The 21552-nt window shown below is 41.9% G+C and overlaps 1 protein-coding gene across 3 annotated transcripts in view; it reads left to right on the top strand.

Annotated features, from left to right (window-relative positions):
• The window catches only part of ANO6 (anoctamin 6), a 187901-nt gene extending 179045 nt beyond the window's left edge, over positions 1–8856 (top strand). For all 3 annotated transcript variants that reach the window (XM_070410386.1, XM_070410387.1, XM_070410388.1), the window contains 3 exons: positions 555–757; positions 2054–2159; positions 5838–8856. In XM_070410386.1, coding sequence (XP_070266487.1) covers positions 555–757; positions 2054–2159; positions 5838–6044 — 516 coding nt within the window. In that variant the 3' untranslated portion in view covers positions 6045–8856. The remainder of the gene's footprint in view (positions 1–554; positions 758–2053; positions 2160–5837) is intronic.
• Positions 8857–21552: the final 12696 nt, after the last annotated feature.

The following is a 21552-nucleotide window of genomic DNA, read 5'->3' as shown; positions in this document are numbered from 1 at the left end:
CCATTTTTAAGAGACAAACTATTTTAAAATCAGTTTTGTATTAATTATTTACACTACAAAAAATTATATAGAGCCAAATTATTTTTAGAATATTACACCTTCTCCATCTAAATCATAAAAGATTTAAATTATAGCAAAATTCAATCAACCTTGGAGCTCTATTCAATATATTTTAATTTTTGAAAAAATAATTCACATACATTATATATGCAAGCAGCTCTTGAGTTATCCACAATTATTCTTACCGTACTTAAGAAACATCTCAGGCAACTATAGGCCTTGCTTTTGAACTGTAGATAAGATTTCTGGACATTTTTTAGAATTGAAGATGAAAAGGAAAGGAACTATTCTACTTTAAAGCAACTGCTCAAAGATTTTAGGATATTCACTCTCTATATCCATTTGTTATAGATTTAGTTAGGAAAGAATTGAGGTTCCCGAATCTTTAATTTTAAAAACAACCAACTGATAAAAATGTAATTCTGGCATCTTTGTTAACCATTCCTAAAAGGGCTCTAAATTAATGCCCCCCTCTTGTTTTCCTCCCAACACAGGCCATGATTATTGCTTTCACATCAGACATGATCCCCCGCCTGGTGTATTACTGGTCCTTTTCTGTCCCTCCCTATGGGGACCACCCCCACTACACCATGGAGGGATACATCAACAACACTCTCTCCATCTTCAACATCGCGGACTTCAAAAACAGAAGCAAGGGAAATCCATACACTGGGCTTGGTAACTACACCACGTGCAGGCAAGTTTTGCTTATGTGTTTAAAAATGCATTTCATCTTTAGGATTTTTATTGTAAGGCAATTCTATTTGGTATAATTTAAATAAAATAGCTAGAGATATCTTTTCCTAGCTATCTTTTCTATCAAACTTAAAGAATAATACATAAAAGTTAATACAGATAGGGTTAGAGCTTCCAATCATAAAGCAAGATTTAAAGGTGAGAATTTCAAATGATTACAGGGAGACTGATTCCGAAGAAAAGCCTTATATTTTAGAAAGAAGAAACTTAAGAGTTCCAAAAAGCAAGATAATTCATTTGTCATGACTCATGTGTTATTAAGCACAACCTGACAACATTGAATGATGACAAACTAGCTCTCTCATTTAACAAAGAGATGCAAAGACAAGAAATGCAAATACCTCCACCTCGCCAGCAATATTCTCTAAAGGTATTCTAAAGTGCTCTGCATTTATTTTAATGGCCTGTGGGATCAACTGTGGACAGTCTATGTGAACTAAATTACCCCTTGATAAAGTTTGTTGACTACAGGTCATTGAGTAACTTTTTTGTCCCAATCAGTGACTTAAACCTAAAGGAGGATTTAAAATGTATTTAGTTCTACTCCTCAAAGCCTTTTTCAATTCGGATTCTCAACAACACAACCAAGAAACCAGAAATATGCCTCAAATAAAAGTTTCAAATTTACACACAGTAGAGCTTCTTCAGAATTCCACATTGAATCTGCTTTATATAATTTCAGAGAGTAATTAAACTCTCCTAGGACTAAAGGTTACAGGAAGAAAATTAGAGGTGTGCTGCCTGAGGGAGAGACACCAACAGCAGTAGCACATGACATCTGACCACAAGGAAACGAGCAAGAAACTTGAAACAAGCAGACAGTACTCTCAATAGAGGGGAGAACCCCATAGCTGAGTGAATGCCGATGGCACCATGAGATAAACAAATTTATAACTATATTTCAGAAATACACTCAATCGTTTTAGTTATATAGTCTTAAGAAAGCAAGGATAAAACACTAGGAAAAAAATGTAAGACACCTTTGTTCTCTTTTTACAAAGATGGAATCTGTCATTACCATCATTTCCCCATTGTATGTGAAATATCACTGGAAGAAATATCACTGGAAGAGTATTTCAGGGTTTTGTTACCAAATTAAACTCTTAGAGAATATTTATATGATGTCCAACTTTAAAAAAGTGTTGTTTAAAATAGGACCTCTTTTTAAATGGACCCTTTGTTTACAGTATTTGATCAAAAAGAATGACCTCCTGATCTGCCTCCACTGTGTTTCCAGGTATCGTGATTTCCGGTACCCTCCTGGACACCCTCAAGAGTATAAACACAACATCTACTACTGGCATGTGATCGCGGCCAAGCTGGCTTTTATCATTGTCATGGAGGTAGGAGAAGCAGACAGACTTTGAAATAATTTATACGGCAATATATTTGCATACCTTTTATCAGCTTTAAGTGTCTCCGACTCTGACTTAAAATGTACCATACATTCTTATCTCTTGCTAACAATTATTTTAGGACATGTATTAATCAAATTTGACCTGAGAATACCCATAAAGCTCACATTAATTAAATGAAGTTGCTTATCTGCTTTAAAAGTTAAAAGCACATTGTGTGCTAAGGGGATTCAGTTCTTTTCAATTCAGTATGGAGTGTCTTCGGTAGGGAGTTGGGCACTGGGCTACATGTTAGGCTGAGAAGGGGCTTATTCAAAATGAATAAAATGTGATCTCTGCCCTTGAGAAACTTATTGCTGTTAATAGTTTTACTTGTATTATTATGTCTATTAGTTTTACTTGTATTATATTAATTTTCATAAAATACCTTCTTATAATATTTTTATAATATTTTATATTCTTAAAGTTAACCAGCTTTGAAAAATGAATAAGGCAGCTATCAATTTGAAATTGATCTAGTCAACTTTACTTTTTACACTGAGTGAATAGCTACCACCAAATTCCAGAGCCTCAGAAATTGCTTGCTGTGGTCAGTTAGGATTACATTTAGCTGCAAGAAACAGAAAATCCATCTGTAGTGGTTTAAACAAATAAGGGTTGGTTTTTCTCACATAAACTTCACTGGAAGTAGGTGAACGCTCCTGAGCCAGTAACAGCTTGCTGACACAAGGAGCATGTCTCTGATTTTCTAGGTTTTCTCTCATTCAGTGCCACTTTATGGTTGCAGCATGATGGCTGGAATTCCAGATAACAGGCTATGTCCTCGGTCAGAAGAAGGAGAAGGACAATGCTAGCCATGTCTGTTCCTTTTTGTCAGAAAGAAAATACTTTGCCAGAACCCCCCAGGGAAGACTTCCATGTACATCTCATTGGCTAGATTTATAGCAAAGGATTCCTCACAGCAAAGAATGCCGAGACAGGAAGTATTTGGTTTGCTCTGAATAAAATCATAATTTGTTAGCAAGAATGAAGTGGGATCAGGTACCTGGCTTTGATCATGTCTCTAGTATTTTTTAATAGTTACCAAATACTAATGGAAGAAGAAAATAATTCATCATTGGCTCACCATAATAAGTGGGTTCTAGAAGTACTGTATCTGGTATACAGCAAGAGTTACTAGTTTATATTCAAGTATGTCATTACCAAAGTGTTTAGATTTCTACTTTTGATCTCATGGTATACTAGTTACTGTGGGACCATCTCACTACAAAACATTTGGAATCATCTTAAAACATAGTTTCCTTTCCTTTTGAGCTCACAAGGGAGGAGAATCTACAAGAGGGAGCAGCATCTCTTCCAAGACCCAGAGATTTAACAGCTCTACCTAAACCATAGAAACACAGGGAGTCAGCCAAAATGGGGAGACAAAGAACATGCCCCATATAAAAGAACAGGAGAAAATCTCCAGAAAAATAACTAAATGAAATGGAGGCAGGCATTCTATCTGATACAGAGTTCAAAACAATGGTTACAAAGATGTCAAGGAACTTAGAACTTCAACAGCATAAAAGAGGATATAGAAACCACACACACACACAAACACACAACAGAAATGAAGAATATATTAAGAGCAGTGGTTCCCAACCCTTTTTTTTGGCCATGCCCCCAACCCCGCCATGACATATAATTCTTATTCAAAAAGTGAACTCCTGTTCATGTGGAAGATGCCTAAAAGGCCATTAACAAGCTTTCAAAGAACATGGCATCAATGACAGAGAAACATAAAAGAACAAAAGGACAGTTGAAGTACTGAGGAAGAAATCACTACGAAATTGTTTAAAAAAATATGAAATATGAAAAAATAGCAAAGTTTCAAGACATAGGGAACTGAAATGCATAAATATGTCACAATATATACTTATATACTATACTAGAGGCTCGGCGCACGAAATGTGTGCACGGGGGCAGGGGGGATCCCCCTCAGCCCAGCCTGCACCTTCTCTAATCCGGGACCCCTCAGGGGATGTCCGACTCACAATCCTGGACCGCTGGCTCCTAATCGCTCACCTACCTGCCTGCCAGCCTGGTCGTCCCCAACTCCCCCCTCCCCACGCTGGCTTGGTTGCCCCATGCAGCCTGCTGTTCAGTTGTTTGGTCGTCCCTCACTAATCCCCCTGCTGGCCTGGTTGCCCTATGCAGCCTGCTTGTTCAGTCGTGTAGTCATCCCTCACTAACCCTCCTACCAGCCTGATTGCCCCCTGCTGGCCTGATCATAGGCAGCCATCTTGTGAGGGTGTAGGGTCAATTTGCATATTACTTCTTTATTATATAGGATATGAGGTCCCTAGAACCATAAGAAATGCAAAAAACTCACTGTTAAAAGCTCATTCTCGAATTGCCCCCCTTAAAAATCAAATTGCTGTGCCCCATGTTAGGAACCACTGTATTAGAGGGAATCAAAAGTAGATTATATAAAGCAAAGGATTGAATCAGCAGTTTGGCAGATAAGGTTGCAGAAAACACCCAATCAGAACAGCTAAAAGAATCCCCCCCAAAAAATGAGGTTAGTTTAAAGAGCCTCTGGAACAACATCAAGCATGCCAGCATTCACATCATGGGGTACCAGAAGGAGAGGGAGAGAGCAAGAAATTTAAAACTTGCCGAAGCCGGTTTGGCTCAGTGGATAGAGCGTCGGCCTGCGGACTGGAGGGTCCCAGGTTCGATTCCGGTCAAGGGCATGTACCTGGGTTGCGGGCACATCCCCAGTGGGAGATGTGCAGGAGGCAGCTGGTCGATGTTTCTCTCTCATCGATGTTTCTAACTCTCTATCTCTCTCCCTTCCTCGCTGTAAAAAATCAATAAAATATATTTTTTTTAAAAAAAAAAGAAATTTAAAACTTATTTGAAGCAATAATGACAGAAAACTTCCCTAGCTTGGCAAAGGAAATAGGAAATGTCCTGGACGTACCTATCCAGGAAGCACAGAGAGTCCCCAGTGAGGTGAACTCAAAGAGGCCAACACCAAGACACATCATAATTAAAATGACAAAGGTTAAAGACAAAGAGAGTATCTTAAAAGCAGCAAGAGATAAGCAGTTAGTTACCCAGAAGGAAGCTGCCATAAGACTGTCGGCTGATTTTGCAACAGAAACTTTGCAGGCCACAGAGATGGCATAAAATATTCAAAGTGATGAAAAGCAAGGACCTACAATCAACATTCTACCCAGCAAAGCTATCATTTAAAGCAATTTAAAAACACTGTATACAATATCTATTACGAGTTTCATAAAGCTCAAATCAAGCAAGACCAAACAATGTATTATTTTGGGATGTATACATATTTTGTTAAACTTTCTTTTTAAGTAAAAAAATATAGAGAGTTTACTTTTGGGGAAGAGGCTTGGGACAAGATAGAAAAGGCACACACACTAGAAATGTACAGAATTATCAGTGTTGTGGTGAGTATTGTAGATACTAGAGCTGATTTTTTCTATCAAATAGTATTCATGAAATAACACCATGGAGCTCCTTGGCACAGCTTGGACGGACATGTGCAGTGCCCACCCCCTTGTCCAGATGCACTGCCATGATGACCAGCAAGAATAAAGGAGAGGACTGTTCCCTCCATGTCTTTATGGTTGACTTGTTTCTTTTTCTCTCCTTCAGCATGTCATCTACTCTGTGAAATTCATCCTGTCATATGCAATTCCAGACGTATCGAAAAGGACGAGGAGCAAGATCAAGAGAGAAAAATACCTAACCCAAAAGCTGCTTCATGAGAATCACCTCAAAGACATGACCAAAAATATGGGGGTCATCGCTGAGACCATAATGGGAGCAGCAGATAACCATTTACGACCCAAATTAGAATAAGAGCTTTATGTTCTGAGAAGCACTTGAAAGAATTTTACTCTGTCAAAAATTGCTATGAACCTCTGATGAAAGTGCTTCAAAAGCACCCCTTCTGCAGCAGGATGGACTTGTGTTTTCCTGTTTGATTGTTTTTAGGGAGTGTTTTGCCGCTTCAGTTTGCCAGACCTGCGCCAGTGACCTTCCCCTCACAGTGCCATCCTTAGAGACGAGACACGCCAGCTTCTGCGTGACTGAAAATCTCTGGCTCAGAGTCCCGCCTGGAGGCTGTATGAAGGGGCAAATAGACTCAAGGATTCCTGACATTTGGGCAAATTATCAGAGCCCTACAGACAAGGAAACCTCAGTGAACAGGAAACAGTTTCAGTCTTCATGGTGGCTACCTGTCCATCTCACAGAATGCTCTTCATGCACGATGAGGAGGACAGCGAGGCCCTGCAGCGTGTTTGTGCTAACCCACAGCGACGCCTCTTACTCCCAGGAGCCGTCCCAGAACGTTCTGTGCCTAATCAATGTTGACTGCTTTGCAGCTCAAAGGGAATAAGATGACAAAAGCAGGGAAAGTTACAGATTCAAATAGAATTTAATTCCTACTGATCAGGATAATTAATTTACCTCTCCTACTAAAGATGTACAGTTTCTTGGGGGGGGGGGGGGGGAATCAAGGAATTAAAATTACCTCTTCTAAAGATGTGTAGTTTCTTGGAAAAACAAAGAAATCAAGGAATTAAAATTACATTTCTATCAACATAATAGTCTGGGAAAGATAAGCCCATCGATTTCCCACAGTTGCCCTCTATCCACTAGCTGCAGAGCGCACAGTATTACAGATCACGAGCGCCATCGCAAATGGCCCCCTACACAGCCACTGTGACACGATGATGCCGAGCGCGCTTACCAGAACACAAGTGCCCTGATGGTGAGCCATACTGTGTCCCTGTGTGGGGAGCACCTTTTGACAAGGATTCCACGTGTCCATGGGATCAACATACCAAAGCCTCTGCCCCAGGTAGCTCCCTGCACCCTCCATCCTCCTGTTCCCAACCCAGGAACTTGTTTGTAATTGCATGTTTGCACCAGGGGGGCATTTGTGGGGAGGGAGGAAGACAAATAAACCCAGATTATTCCCAACCCAGAAAAGACTCTGGGTTTGATTTGTACTTCCAGCATCCTTAAGGCCAATCGGGCATTTAGGCTCTGAAAAGAAAATGGTTTGGTCACAAACCCTGCCCTCAGCCGGAGGTCACTTCCTGCTGAACGCCTGCACCGTGCCTGTCTTGCCCGAGATGTGTTCAGCTGAGCAGTCTTCACAGCGCCTTACTGCCTTTCAGGTGCTAGGCCCTCTGGGGAACTCGAGAAGATACGGAGCCCGCACTCCTCACCACTGACTGGTAACGGGAGTGATGGGTGCGGGATCGATGGGCTGCCACCCACTGGGGTGCTGCTAAACACCCAGGTGCCATGGGAGCCAAGCTGCTCAGAATCCCAGCAGCAAAGGAAAAGGAAACATGTTTTAGTGTTTAGAGGCTTGTTACCATAGGGTCACAATTCTAAATACCTGCCATAAATGTTTAAAAAAAAAAAAAAAGCAGTGTTTACGTAGGATTCCTCAAAGCAGTCTCTGGACTTTTGAATTGTCCCAATGGACCAGGGACAGCATTTCACTAACTGTCTGGATATGGCTTCCGATGTGATCAGAACGTGGCCATGAGGGGCCGACTGCACCGGGAGTGAGAAATGAATTTCTTCCCGGGGGGAAGCTTTCTCATCCCACACAGCCTAGTGCCACTGCTCCTGCCCCACTCCCTGCGATGCGCTCCTGGAAGTGGTGCGCTTCCTCCGATTACCTCTTTTCCTCTCTCAACTGTATGACTGTATCCCAGTGTTGGATTTGGCAGTTCCTCATTGTGTATGGAAGCATGGAAAAGAAAAGCTCTTGCCTTATCTCCTCGTATATACAACGCTAAAAGAATTACGCATTTTCTTTCATACGTTGTCTTCACGATCTAAAATGTGCTTCCTTGGACAGGAGGGCATAAAACCTCTACACTTTTTAAGGCAGCAGACGTGACATATGACACTGCCAACATTTCCCAAACAGCTCCGTTGTAGTGGGCGGCCAGGGTCACCCAGGACACCAACACTGGTAATGTAAGTCTAGTGCTGGCTTGTCAGTGGTGAAGAAAAATGTGGGGCTCTGTCTGCAGCCATCATGGCTGGGTCTAAGCGTGTGCAGAGGCAGTGCCCCTGGGAAGATGAATGGGTGTGGCCATGGGCCTGTGAAGGGAAATCCAGCCCTAGAGCTGCCCAGCGTTAACCACTAGAGAAGTGTTCATGTCCTATCCTTTTGTAATGCCTGTGAATTTTAACAGAGCGAAGCATTAGGCCAAAATACTCAGGGGAGTTTTCTTTAACTATCCCTCCGATGTTTTAGTTATGTCAGTAGATGGAAGGGGAAAGCTACCATTTGTGTTGGAAAACTAAACAAAGCCATCTTATAAACTGTCACCAAAGTCTTCCCTTTGAATTGCGCACACATCTTGAATTTCAGAAAACATGAATTCACAATAGGGGGGCAGAATGTGCTCTGTTGTTGAAACACTTCTTGTAACATTTGTCATGTTTGTATTATATTTTAAGATGTTTGAAAAATTAAACTGTAAGAGTAGCTTAAATAAATTAGAACTGAAATATTCATATAATGCTCTTCATGCACCGTGGCATAAGATGGAAAGTTTATAATATTTTGTGATTTCTGTGCATTTTAATATCCTTTTATAATTATGAACAATTTAATAAAATCATTATAAATACAGTACTGTGGTCTACTCATTTAATTGTCATAATTGGTACACAGCAGGTATAATTGCTCTTTCTTAAAAAACATTATCACTCAGATAACAAATGTGCACTTTTATATAGATTACTAGAGGCCCGGTGCAGGAATTTGTGCATGGGTGGGGTCCGGCCAGCCTGCCCCAATGAGGGCCGATCGGGGGCAGGGCCGGCCATAGGGAAGGGCCACAGGAAGTTGCGGGGGGCCGATCGAGCCCCAATCAGGCCAGTTGGCTGCTGCAGTGTGCGTCACAGAAACTGGTCATTCCGGTTGTTCCAGTCATTCTGTCATTCCAGTCGCTTGGCTTTTATATATAGAGATATCTAAAATTATATTTTTTCACAGCCTACACTTACTTTGAAGCATGGTTTTTCTGGGATAAATTGTAGGTGGAGATTCAGGCAAGGCTGCTGCATACAGTTGTTGGGTTGGAACCCTGCACAGGGCACCAAGCCTGGAGACCAAGTGGGAGCTGCAAACCAGCCCACCTCACCTCGCCAGGTGCACCAGTGTCCCACTGCACCAGCGGGAGGAGGATGTGCTTGCTCTAAATGCATAATGACAGCTTCTGGTCACTAAATCATGATCGTAGGGGCAATGTCGCCCACGGAGGGCAAGTGTCCATGAGTCTCAGTAGGTTCTGTTTAAATGTGAAATGGCTCTGGGTGCAGAAAGGGGAAATTATGGTGAATATAGGACATAAAAGTAAATCTCATTACAAAAATCAATGTTTTTATTTTAAATCCTGCACTTCCTGTTTCTATTTCTGCCTCTGGACAATATAAAATCCAGATTTTAACTCATTTCACCTTTAATTTTTTTTTACCAGCTTAATTTTCATTAGGGCTTCCAATCAAGCTAAGTAAAATATAGGCCATAACTGAACAAACAGGAAGAAGCTTTTTCTGATTACTAAATAACACCTTTGGGATTGGTACTAATAATGCTTGAAGGGAAGAATGACATTTTAAGTCCGGCAGAGGGCAACTAGAAGTTCATTTCTTAATCACAGTACCCCCTTTTCATTTAGGGGTAGCGGGGAATGAGTAGTTCCCCCTTATCCACAGTTTTACTTCCCATCAATTTTTTTTTTTTTTACTGTCACCTGGGGTCCAAAATTGTTAAATGGAAAATTCCCCAAATAAAGAATTTGTAATATCTAAATTGTGTGCCGTCTGAGTATCATGATGAAATCTTACCCTACCTGGGACATGAATCATTCCTTTGTCCAGCGTATCCACGCTGTGTATGCCATCTGCCCATTAGCCACAAAGCAGATCAACTTTGAGGTGTCACAGGGCTTGTGTTCAAGTGACCTTTATTTTACTTAATAATGGCCCCAAAGCCCAAGAGTAGTGATGCTGGTAATTCAGACATGCCAAACCTTAAAGTGCTTCCTTTAACACATTAAGCACCAAGCCTGTTTTGTCTTCCTTCCCATTTAGCCCGCAATATCCGATTTCACCAATACGCTGGCTGCACCAGTAACTGACGAGGTCCAGACGGAAAGTATAGTGTCAGTCACCGGTGACTGACATGGCACTTATTTAACATGTTAAGTGAAAGATGAAAGGCCTCAATATGGAAAGAAAAGATTGTATGCTGAGGTAGCTAAGATCTATGGCAGGGGTCCTCAAACTACAGCCCGAGGGCCACATGCAGCCTGCCGAAAACATTTGTTTTTTTACTTCAAAATAAGATATATGCAGTGTGCATAGGAATTTGTTCATAGTTTTTTTTTAAACTATAGTCCGGCCCTCCAGTGGTCTGAGGGACAGTGAACTGGCCCCCTGTTTAAAAAGTTTGAGGACCCCTGATCTATGGTAAGAATACCATGAAATTGTGGAAAGGAAAAAGAAATCCATGTTAGTTTGCTGAGAGACTATTCACATAACTTTGATTACAATATCTACATATATAAAAGCCTACGTGACTGTTACAACTGCTTGGCTGGTTGCTATGACACGCACTGACCACCAAGGGGCAGATGCTCAACGCCGGAGCTGCCCCCTGGTGGTCAGTGTGCTCCCACAGTGGGAGCACTGCTCAGCCAGAAGCCGGGCTCACAGCTGGCAAGCATAGCTGCAGCAGAGGTGGGAGCCTCTCCCACCTCCACAGCAGCGCTACTGAGTGGTGGTGGCAGCAGCTGCAGCAGCGGGGCTGGGATAAGCAGGAGCAGTGCGGTGCTGGCCCCAACTCAGACCCCTCCCCAGCCGCCTGCCACTTCGCACACTGCTACCTCTCTTGAGGGATGTCGGACTACTGATTTTGGCCCGACATCTGACATCCCCCAAGGGATCCCGGATTACGAGAGGGTGCAGGCCAGGCTGAGGGACCCCACCTGTGCACAAATCTGTGCACCAGGACTCTAATATTGTTATAATTGTTCTATTTGATTATTTGTTATTGTTATTCATCTCTTACTGTGCCTAATTCATAAATTAAACCTTACCATAGATATATATGTATAGGAAAAAAAACATATATAGGGTTTGGTACTAAAATCAGTATATGTGTGTATAGAATTCAGTACTAATCCAAGGTTTCAATTACTCACTGGGGGTCTTGGCACCTATCCTCCAAGGAGAAGGGGAGACTACTGTAATTGGTATTTATCTGCCCGCCCCCTCGGTACCATGTTTGATGTTTATTTACACATTATCTCACAGCTAACATGATTTTTTACAGACAAGTTTTAAGTAGCTTTTAAAAAAATGATTATAAAAGAAGTACATGATTATGAAAGAAATGCAGCATGTTAGAAAAACAACAACTCCAAGCTGTACAGAAAGGCTGTGCAGGATACCGGAGTCCTGCCCTCACCCCAGCCCACTCCACTCCCAGAGGCCCCAGGAGTGTGAATTGGGGGCATCAAGGGCACTCCAGAGATTTGCTTTGGTTTTAAAAATTATATTCTGTGTGTTAAAGTTGCAGATCAGAAAAGCTAGTTCTTTACTTCAGCTCTTCAGCCCAAATCCTATTCTTTTCATAAATGTAGCAAATGATCACTTTTTCAGGAAACTTTTTGTCTATTTGCAAAATTAATGAAATGCTTTAAAATATCAAAAATGACAATTACAAGTTTAGTCTATTCTATTTCCTTTAAGTACTCCAGTTTCCTGACCAACTGTGGCCAAGAGGCCATAAGTAAGGAGAATGCAAACTTCTTTCTCCTCCTCCTCTCTTTAGGGGACACTTTCACAAAGCCATTTAGCCCACGTTCTCCTTGTCACCCTTTGTTACTGGGAGACTGAATATGCAAGAGGGCAATGGCCAGACCATATATAGAAATAACACCCACAACCTGTAACCACCAGTCCAGGAAATCAACCTCTTATCTACAATAATCAGAACAGGAAGCCAGCCAAACTGACAGGAAGTCAGACTGTTTTATCTGTAGTGACAGTCCAAGAAACCAAACAACCCCTGAAACAATCAGCCCCAAATGGCCAGGACTTGACTAATACTAACAGCTTTCCTAACTTTTATCCCAATTCCCAATTTTAACTGAGGAGCAACCAGGGAAAGCCAACTATGTACCCCTAAACAATTACATAGGACACCCCACTTCTAGTTAGCCTGCCCACAGCTTCCATGTCAACACCCTCCTATCAGGACACACCTAAAACCTTCCCCTGTTACCCCTATAAAGCCTTCCTGTTTCTATTTCTGCCTTTTAAGTCTGTCAAAATGCAATAGATGGTGGCTGACTCCCACTGCAATAGGGAGCTCAGAATAAACAGCCTTTGGTTCTCATTCAGTTGGTCTTCCTTTATTTCACATTACTGTCTGATAAAGGTGAAGAGGGGTTGCTGTGCTGGGCGGATAGGACAAACACTGGGAATCTTACTTGGGCTAACTCCTGTCCCTGAGCCATAATTGAGGTTGAAGGGGAGGGAGGACTGGTAATTACAGCAGAAGAACCTTCTGGAAGTATAGATTGGACCACCGGGCATGAAACTACGAACTTAAGTTTTGCCTATGAAGACGTCAGAAGGGAAAACTGGCAGCAAGAATCTCATCTTTGTCCCTGGTGAAGACTCATTGCCCTTCGGTCTAAACCAGTGATGGCGAACCTTTTGAGCTCGGCGTGTCAGCATTTTGAAAAACCCTAACTTAACTCTGGTGCCGTGTCACATATAGACATTTTTTGATCTTTGCAACCATAGTAAAACAAAGATTTATATTTTTGACATTTATTTTATATATTTAAATGCCATTTAACAAAGAAAAATCAACCAAAAAAATGAGTTCGCGTGTCACGTGTGTCATAGGTTCGCCATCACTGGTCTAAACTTACTCCTCTGAGATGTTCAGAAGGTTCCTGGGCGCCTGCAGAGCCAAGGAGGAGTTGGATACCAGTTTTCAGAAGGGAAGCTGCTTGGCAACATTCCTCAGCCAGGGAAACCCACCTTGGAGCCTTCCCATCCCATGGGAAATCAAAGCAAAGGGAAAGCAATGCTGGCATAACCAGCTGTGGCCGTGACTATTTGGGGAGACGTTTTCCTTTGCTTATGAAGCAGATGATTTTGCAAATGTTCTTTAAAAGACCAGCATTTCCGTTTCCTACCAGAAAACAAAGTAGATGGCCCTTTAAACCCTTGCCTTGTTTCCTTAAACTGTTTAGCACCTGGGATCTTTTGCAATGCCGAAGTGATATGATTTTTGTCATTTAACCTATGGGAAGGGACCCCCAAGATCCCTGGCCCTACCCTTCATTTCTCATTCACTCATCTGGCACTTCGCCATGATCACACCTTGTTCTTGCAATTAAGAACCAACCCACATGAGAACTCTAATGTCAGTAGACTATCCATCCTGAACAGCGTTAGGGATCATAATCACATTAATGGTTACAAAATACCCTGCCACCACCTTCTCTCTCCAGTGTACCCTGTGGTGACTCAGAGTGCTGAGCCTCTATTACCAATGAGAAAACCACAGAGAAGTTTGCTGCTCTGGGATCCAGGATGAGCTGCAAGCATCGATGGCACTAAAATTCAAGGGCTGACCTCGCCTCTGGACCTCTTCTCCTCTACTTTGTTTCTGAATAGACACATCAAATTTTACCTTCAAGTACTGTGGGTCCTTTGGAGCAAGCATTGTCCACTAATCCAGTGCTGTAGGTTCAAAATCAAAATTGTAGATCAACCCTTTCTTAAGGACTGGCTAGAACAGGAAGGTGGGAGGCAGCCCAAGGAGTCCAGGGAAACAGACAATCAGGAAAAAGCGCAAATCTCTCAGGAGATTCAGCAAGTAGTGGGAGATCCCAGGTCCCTCCTTTCTGCTATGAACTGTAACTACCAACATAACTCCATTTGGGTTGTACCCCAAAGTACTTAAAAGCAACCATCTGTACGGAGCAGTTCCCAGGAAGTTGACTTGATTGCCTTTTTCATTGGTGGTGGCGATGGGTCAGATACAAGCCCTGGAGCCTCACTAGGGCCCAGAGAGAACCATCATGTTCCGGCTCACCCTTAAGTAATGAGGTGGGTAATCTGTTTGGGGGACTTCCTTTGCGAGGTTAAATCACTTCATTACCTTCCTTGTTTTAATTTGGATATTGCACTGAGAGCCTTGAATAAAACTTTTCCCAGATAACATTCTTCTACATTACCGTTTGAAGCTCTATCGCCCAGTCAATGTGAACTGTGCAATCCCAAACCCTCCAACCCTTTGCAGTCGTCAACCCTGATAATACCACAGTATCATTTCCCAAACCTTGTCCTGCTTAACATCCCAATTCATTAATTCATGGCCCCTAAATACTTAATATTTGTTCCTCTGCATTCTGCCAGCTGCCGCACCTAAAGGTAAGAAGGACAGCACTGCCCAGCCAGTGTGGCTTAGAGGCTGAGCATTGACCTATGAACCAGGAGGTCAGATTTCGAAGCCCAGTTAGGGCACATGCCCAGGTTTGGGGCTCAATCCCCAGTCAGGGGCATAAAGGAGACAGCTGATGAATGATTCTCTGTCATCATTGTTTTTTAAATCTCTTCCTCTACCTTCCTCTCTGAAATCAATAAAACCTTTAAAAATAATAAAGAGCCCTGGCCGGTTTGGCTCAGTGGATAGAGCGTTGGCCTGCAGACTGAAGGGTCCTGGGTTCGATTCCGGTCAAGGGCATGTGCCTTGGTTGCGGGCACATCCCCAGTGTGGGGGCGGGATGCAGGAGGCAGCTGATTGATGCTTCTCTCTCATCGATGTTTCTGACTCTCCCTCTCCCTCTCTGTAAAAAGTCAATAAAATATTTTTTAAAAGAAATAATAATGAGAGAGAGAGAGGAAAGAATGGAGGGAGGGAGGAAGGAAGGAAGCAAAGAAGGAAGGAAAGGAAGGAAGGGAGGGAGGGAGGGAGGGAGGGAGGGAGGAAGGGCATACCAGCATCCTGCTTACAAACCACTGCTGGATGCTGTAGCCCACGGATGCAGCCTGGATGACTAGTCTGTCAAACATCTCTTTTCTTCAGCCCTTCATTTTCTTATGAACTACCTAGCAGTTGCACCACCCCAAGAATTCAAATCTTTATATTCTGTGAGCCATGGTTTGGGGCAAATGTACTCCCACCCCTCCCCACCATCCTGCATATTGTAAGTGCTGAGAAACAGGAACAGAAACTTTGCCTGTGTACAGAATGAGGATTTTAATCTATTTATCTAAGTATCCCAAGAATATAGTTGGCCTCGCCAACAGTGTATCCCGTTTTAATTAGAGTCAAGGAGTACATGTAGAATATAGCAGAAAATCGCTGAAAAAAAAAATGAGGGCAATATTTGGGTGGAAGACAGTGCTGATGATTATTTTACTGGGGTTCCAGGCAGCCTGTCTGGAGTAGAGGAAATCAAATAAGATTTAGAAACAGAGGACCTTGGTTCAAGTCCTGAATCTGCCACTGACTGGCCTCATAACCTTTAGCAAGCTGAGACACTGAATATACCAACAGACAATGTCCAGACCATATATAAAAATAGAACTCTGACCCACGACCTACAGCAACCTGCCCAGGAAACCAACCCTTTACAATAATCAGACCAGGAAGCTAGCCTGCTGTAAGTCACACTTGTAGGAAATCATATTCCTATCTCTGGTGACAGTGTAGGAAGCCAAACAATAACCCCTGAAACAATTAGCTGCAAATGGCCAGGACTTGATTAACAATGGATTTAATGTCCCTAATTTTCATCCCTGCTTCCAACTTAGGACCAACCAGAGAAAACCAAATATGCATCCCTAACCAGTCATATAGGACACCCCACTTCTAGTTAGCCTGCGTCCAGCTTCCCCATGCCAACACCCTCCAATCAGGGTAAACATGAAGCCTTTCCCTGTTCACTGTAAAGCTTTCTCACTCCTGTGCCTGCCTTTGAGTCTCCGCCAAAATGCATGTGATGATGGCTGACTGTTTTTGCTACACCTAGCTCAGAATAAACAGCCTCTGCTTGTTCTCACTTGGGTGATCTTTGCTTACTTCCACAAAGTTATTAACATCTCTAGGCTCTAGCTTTCTAATCCGTAAAGTGGGGCTAAATAGTTCCCACCACTCAATGTCATTTTGAGGTCCTTAATGTCTCACAGGGGATTCAGCGTGTCACGAAGTATGAGAAACCACAGGGTAAACACGAGGTGTCGTCTTGGAGGGGAGTGTTTCAATTATTAGGGAAGAAACAGACAAATTAAAATAAATACATACATATTATGGAATTGCATGTAAAATGTAAGTGAATTTTTAATATAAAATAATTGATATTTACAGAGCCTTTCATCCCACAATATCAGATTATACATTCTTCTCCAGTGCTTGTGGGACATTCTCAAGGATAGACCATATGTTGGGTCACAACATTAGCCTCAACAAATTCAAGAAGATTGAAATTATACCAAGCATATTCTCTGACCACAGTGCCTTGAAATTAGAAATCAACTTCATAAAGGAAGTAAAGGAACCCACAAATATGTGGAGATTAAATAACATACTACTAAAAATGACTGGGTCAAAGAAGAAATAAAAGATGAGATCAAAATATATATAGAAACAAATGAGAATGACAATACAACATATCAAAACTTCAGGGATGCAACAAAAGCAGTAATACGAGGGAAATTTACATCATTACAGGCCTATTTCAAGAAATAAGAGAAACCTGAAATAAACAACATTACATCTTAAAAACTAGAAAAAGAAGAATAAAAGCAACCCAAAGTCAGCAGGAGAAAGGAAATAATAAAAATTATAAAATTGAATGAAGTAGAGAAAAAAAAGACTAAACAAAGAAATTAATACAACAAAGATCTGGTCCTTTGAACAGATTAATAAAATTGACAAACTCCTGGCAAGACTCACTAAGAATAAAAGAGAAAGACTCAAACAAAATCAGAAATGAAAGAGAAGTTACCATAGACATCACAGATATACAAAGAAACAAGCTAGAATAATGTGAAAGACTACATGCCACCAAATTCAATAACTTAAAAGAAATTAATAAGTACCTAGAAATATATAATCTTCATAGACTGAATCAGGAAGAACTGGGAAATCTAAATAGACCAATCAGCAGTGAGAAAATTGAAACCACCGTCAAAATGAAAGTCCAGGACCAAACCAGATGGCTTCACCAGTGAATTCTGTCAGATAATTCAAAGAAGATTTGAAACCTTTCTCAAACTCTTCAAAAAAAAGTGAAGAAAAGTAACCCTGATACCAAAATCTGACAAGGATAACACAAAAATAGAAAACTACAGACCAATTATCTCTGATGAATACAGATGTAATAATCCTAAACAAAATACTAGCACATCGAATACAATTGGACATCAAAAAATAATATATCGCAATCAAGTGGTATTAATTCCAAGGGCACAAGGATGGTTCAACATCCACAAATCAATTAATGTAATATACCACATTAACAAAAAGAGGATAAAAAAATCATATGATCTTATCACCAGATGCAGAAAAAGCATTTGATAAGATACAACATCTGTTTATGATTAAAACACTCAATAAAATAGGTATAGAAGGAAAGTATCTCAACATAATAAAGGCCATATGTGACAAACCCTCAGCCAATATCATACTCAGCCAATATTGAGTATGATATTGCTTTTCCTCTAAAATCAAGAACAAGACCAGGATGTTCACTCCCACTGCTCTTATTCAACATAGTTCTAGATATCCTAGTCAGAGCAATCAGACGAGAGACATAAATAAAAGGCATCCAAATTGGGAAGAAAGAAGTATATGAAAGTATCAGTATTTGCAGAGGACATGATTCTGTACATAGAAAACCCTAAAGACTCCATACCAAAAAAACCTCAAAAACTATTAGAAATGATAAACAAATACAGTAAAGTTACAGGATACAAAATCAATATACGAAAATCCACTGCTTTCCTATATACGAACAACAAAACTTTGGAAAAAGAAATTTTAAAAATTTCTTTTGCAATTGCAACCAAAAGAATGAAATACCTAGGAATAAAGTTAACAAAGAATGTGAAAAAACAATATACTGAAAACTACAAAGCATTATTAAAAGAGATTGAAAAAGACACAACAAAATGGAAATATATTCCATGTTTATCGATTGGAAGAATCAACATAGTTAAAATGGCCATATTACCTAAAGCAATACACAGATTCAATACAATCCCCATCAAAATCTCAATGTCATTTTTTAAAGAAATAGAACAAAAAATCATAAGATTTATATGGAACCACAAAAGACCCTGCATGGCCAAAGCAATCTTGATAAGAAAAGAATGAAGCCAGAGGTATCACACTACCTGACTTCAAATTACACTACAGAGCTATGATAATCAAAACAGCACAGTATTGGCAGAAAAACACACATACCGGTCAATGGAACAGAATTGAGAGTTCAGAAATAAAACCACATGGATACGGGCAGATAATTTTTGACAAAAGAGCTAGAAACGCACAATGGAGAAAAGAAAGCCTCTTCAGTAAATGGTGCTGGGAAAACTGGAACGCCACATGCAAAAGAATGAAACTAGATTGCATTTTGTCCCCATGTACAAAAATTAATTCAAAATGGATCAAAGACCTAAATATAAGATCTGAAACAATAAACTACATAGAAGAAACCATTGCTACTAAACTCATGGACCTTGGTCACAGAGGACTTCTTTTAAAAAATATATATATTTTTTTATTTCAGAGAGGGGAAGGAGAGGGAGAGAGAGATAGAAACATTAATGATGAGAGATAATCATCAATGGACTGCCTCCTGCACGCCCCACACGGGGATCAAGCCCACAACCCAGGCATATGCCCTTGACTGGAGTTGAACCCAGGACCCTTTAGTCTGCAGGCTGATGCTCCATCCACTGAACCAAACTGGCTAGGCTAGGGCAACACAGAGGACATTTTATTAATTTAACCCCAAAGGCGAGGGAAGGCAAAAATAAATGAATTGGACTATATCAACTAAAAAGCTTCTGCACAGCAAAAAATACCAACAACAAAAAGGCAACCAATTGAATGGGAGATGATATTTGCAAACAACAGCTCTGACACAGGTTTAATATCAAAAAATATATAAATAACTCATAAAACTCAACACCAAACAATCTAATTAAAAAATGGGCCAAGGGCCTAAACAGATACTTCTCCAAAGTGGACATACAGATGGCCAAGAGACATATGAGAAAATGTTCAGAAACACACAATGATGCTCAGAGTCACCAATCAACAGAGAGATGCAAATTAAAATGACAATGAGGTATCCCCTCACATCTGTCAGAATGGCTACCATCAACAAATCAACAAATGACAAGTGCTGGCGAGGATGTGGAGAAAAGGGAACCCTAGTACACTACTGGTGGGAATGCAGACTGGTGCAGCTACTACGGAAAACAGTATGGAGTTTCCTCAAAAAATTAAATATGGAATTGCCATTTGACCCAGTGATCCCACTGCTCAGAATGTATCCTAAGAATCCCAAAAAACCAATCAGAAAGAATATATGCACCTCTATGTTCATAGCAGCACTATTGCAATAGCTAAGATCAAGAAATAGCCCAAGTGCCCATCAGTAGATGAGTGGATAAAAGCTGTGGTACATATACACAATGAAATACTATGCAGCTTTAACAAAGAAGGAACTCTTACCCTTTCATACAGCATGGAGAGAACTGGAAGTATTATGCTAAGTGAAATATGCCAGTCAGAAAAAGACAAGTATCACCTGATCTCACTCATATGTGGAATCTAATGAACAAAATAAACTGATGAACAAAATAGACAGAGAAGCATGGAACAGACTGTGGAATCTCAGAGGGAAGGCAGGGGTGAGGGACGGTGCGGAGAGATTAAAGAACTTATATGCATACTAGAGGCCCGGTGCACAAAAATATGTGCACTGGGCGGGGGGGGGGGGGGGGGGGGGGGTCCTCTCAGCCTGGCCTGTGCCCTCTTGCAGTCTGGGACCCCTCAGGCGATGACCACCTGTTGGCTTAGGCCTGCTCCCCGGGGGATTGGGCCTAAGCTGACAATCAGACATCCCTCTGCCAGCCCGGCAGCCCTCGGGGGATGTCCACTTGCCAGCGGGGAGCAGACCTAAGCTGCAGTCGGACATCCTTAGCGCTGCTGAGGAGGCAGGAGAGGCTCCCACCACCACCGCTGTACTGGCAGCCATCAGCCTGGCTTGTGGCTGAGCAGAGCTCCCCCATGTCGGAGGGCACTGACCACCAGAGGGCAGCTCCTGCATTGAGCGTCTGCCCCCTGGTGGTCAGTGTGTGTCATAGTGACCAGTCATTCCCAGTCTTTCTGCTGTTAGGGTCAGTTTGCATATTACCCTTTTACTATATAGGATAGAGGCCTGGTGCATGGGTGAGGGCCAGCTGGTTTGCCCTGAAAGGTGTCCCGGATCAGGATTGGGGGTCCCCACTGGGGTGCCTGGCCAACCTGGGTGAGGGGCTGATGGTTGTTTGCAGCTGGTCACACCCCCTTTAGGGTGGGGGTCCCCACTGGGGTGCCTGGCCAGCCTGGATGAGGGGATGATGGCTGTTTTCAGGCTGGCCACACCCCCTTTAGGGTGGGGTTCCCCACTGGGGTGCCTGGCCAGTCTGGGTGAGGGGCTGAAGGCCGTTTTCAGGCTGGCCGGCAACTGAAGCTCCCAGCCTCTCCTTTTTTTCTTTTTTTCTTTTTATTCTGGGATTTATTTACCTTCTATAATTGAAACTTTGTTGCTGTCACTGGAGCTGAGAGCTGCTTGCTCCAGCTCTGAGGCCACGGCCTGCTGAAAGCAGGTATCTGGGGTTTGTTTAGCTTCTATAATTGAAACTTTGTTGCTTTCAGAGCTCAGAGCCGGGCCGTGGCAGGCAGGGAACCTTGGCTTCCTCCATCACTGGAGCAAGCAAGTCTTCTGCTCGCTTCAGCTGCATGGCTGCCGGCTGCCATCTTTATTGGCGGTTAATTTGCATATTGCCCTGATTAGCCAATGGGGAGTGTAGCAAAGGTACGGTCAATTACCCTTTTTGTCTTTTATTAGATAGGATATGCATAACCCATAGACTTAGCCAATAGTGTGGTTAAGGCCTAGGGACATCTATAATACTTTCAACAATAAAGATAAAATTTTTAAAAATGAGCAGAGCCCTAACCGGTTTGGCTCAGTGGATAGAGCATCGGCCTGCGGACTGAAGGGTCCCGGGT

The sequence above is a fragment of the Myotis yumanensis genome, unplaced genomic scaffold (genome assembly GCF_028538775.1).
Source record: "Myotis yumanensis isolate MYYU_CA2020_CCGP unplaced genomic scaffold, mMyoYum1.0.hap1 SCAF_3, whole genome shotgun sequence".
NCBI lineage: Eukaryota > Metazoa > Chordata > Mammalia > Chiroptera > Vespertilionidae > Myotis > Myotis yumanensis.
This window is presented reverse-complemented; position numbering and strand designations above follow the sequence as displayed.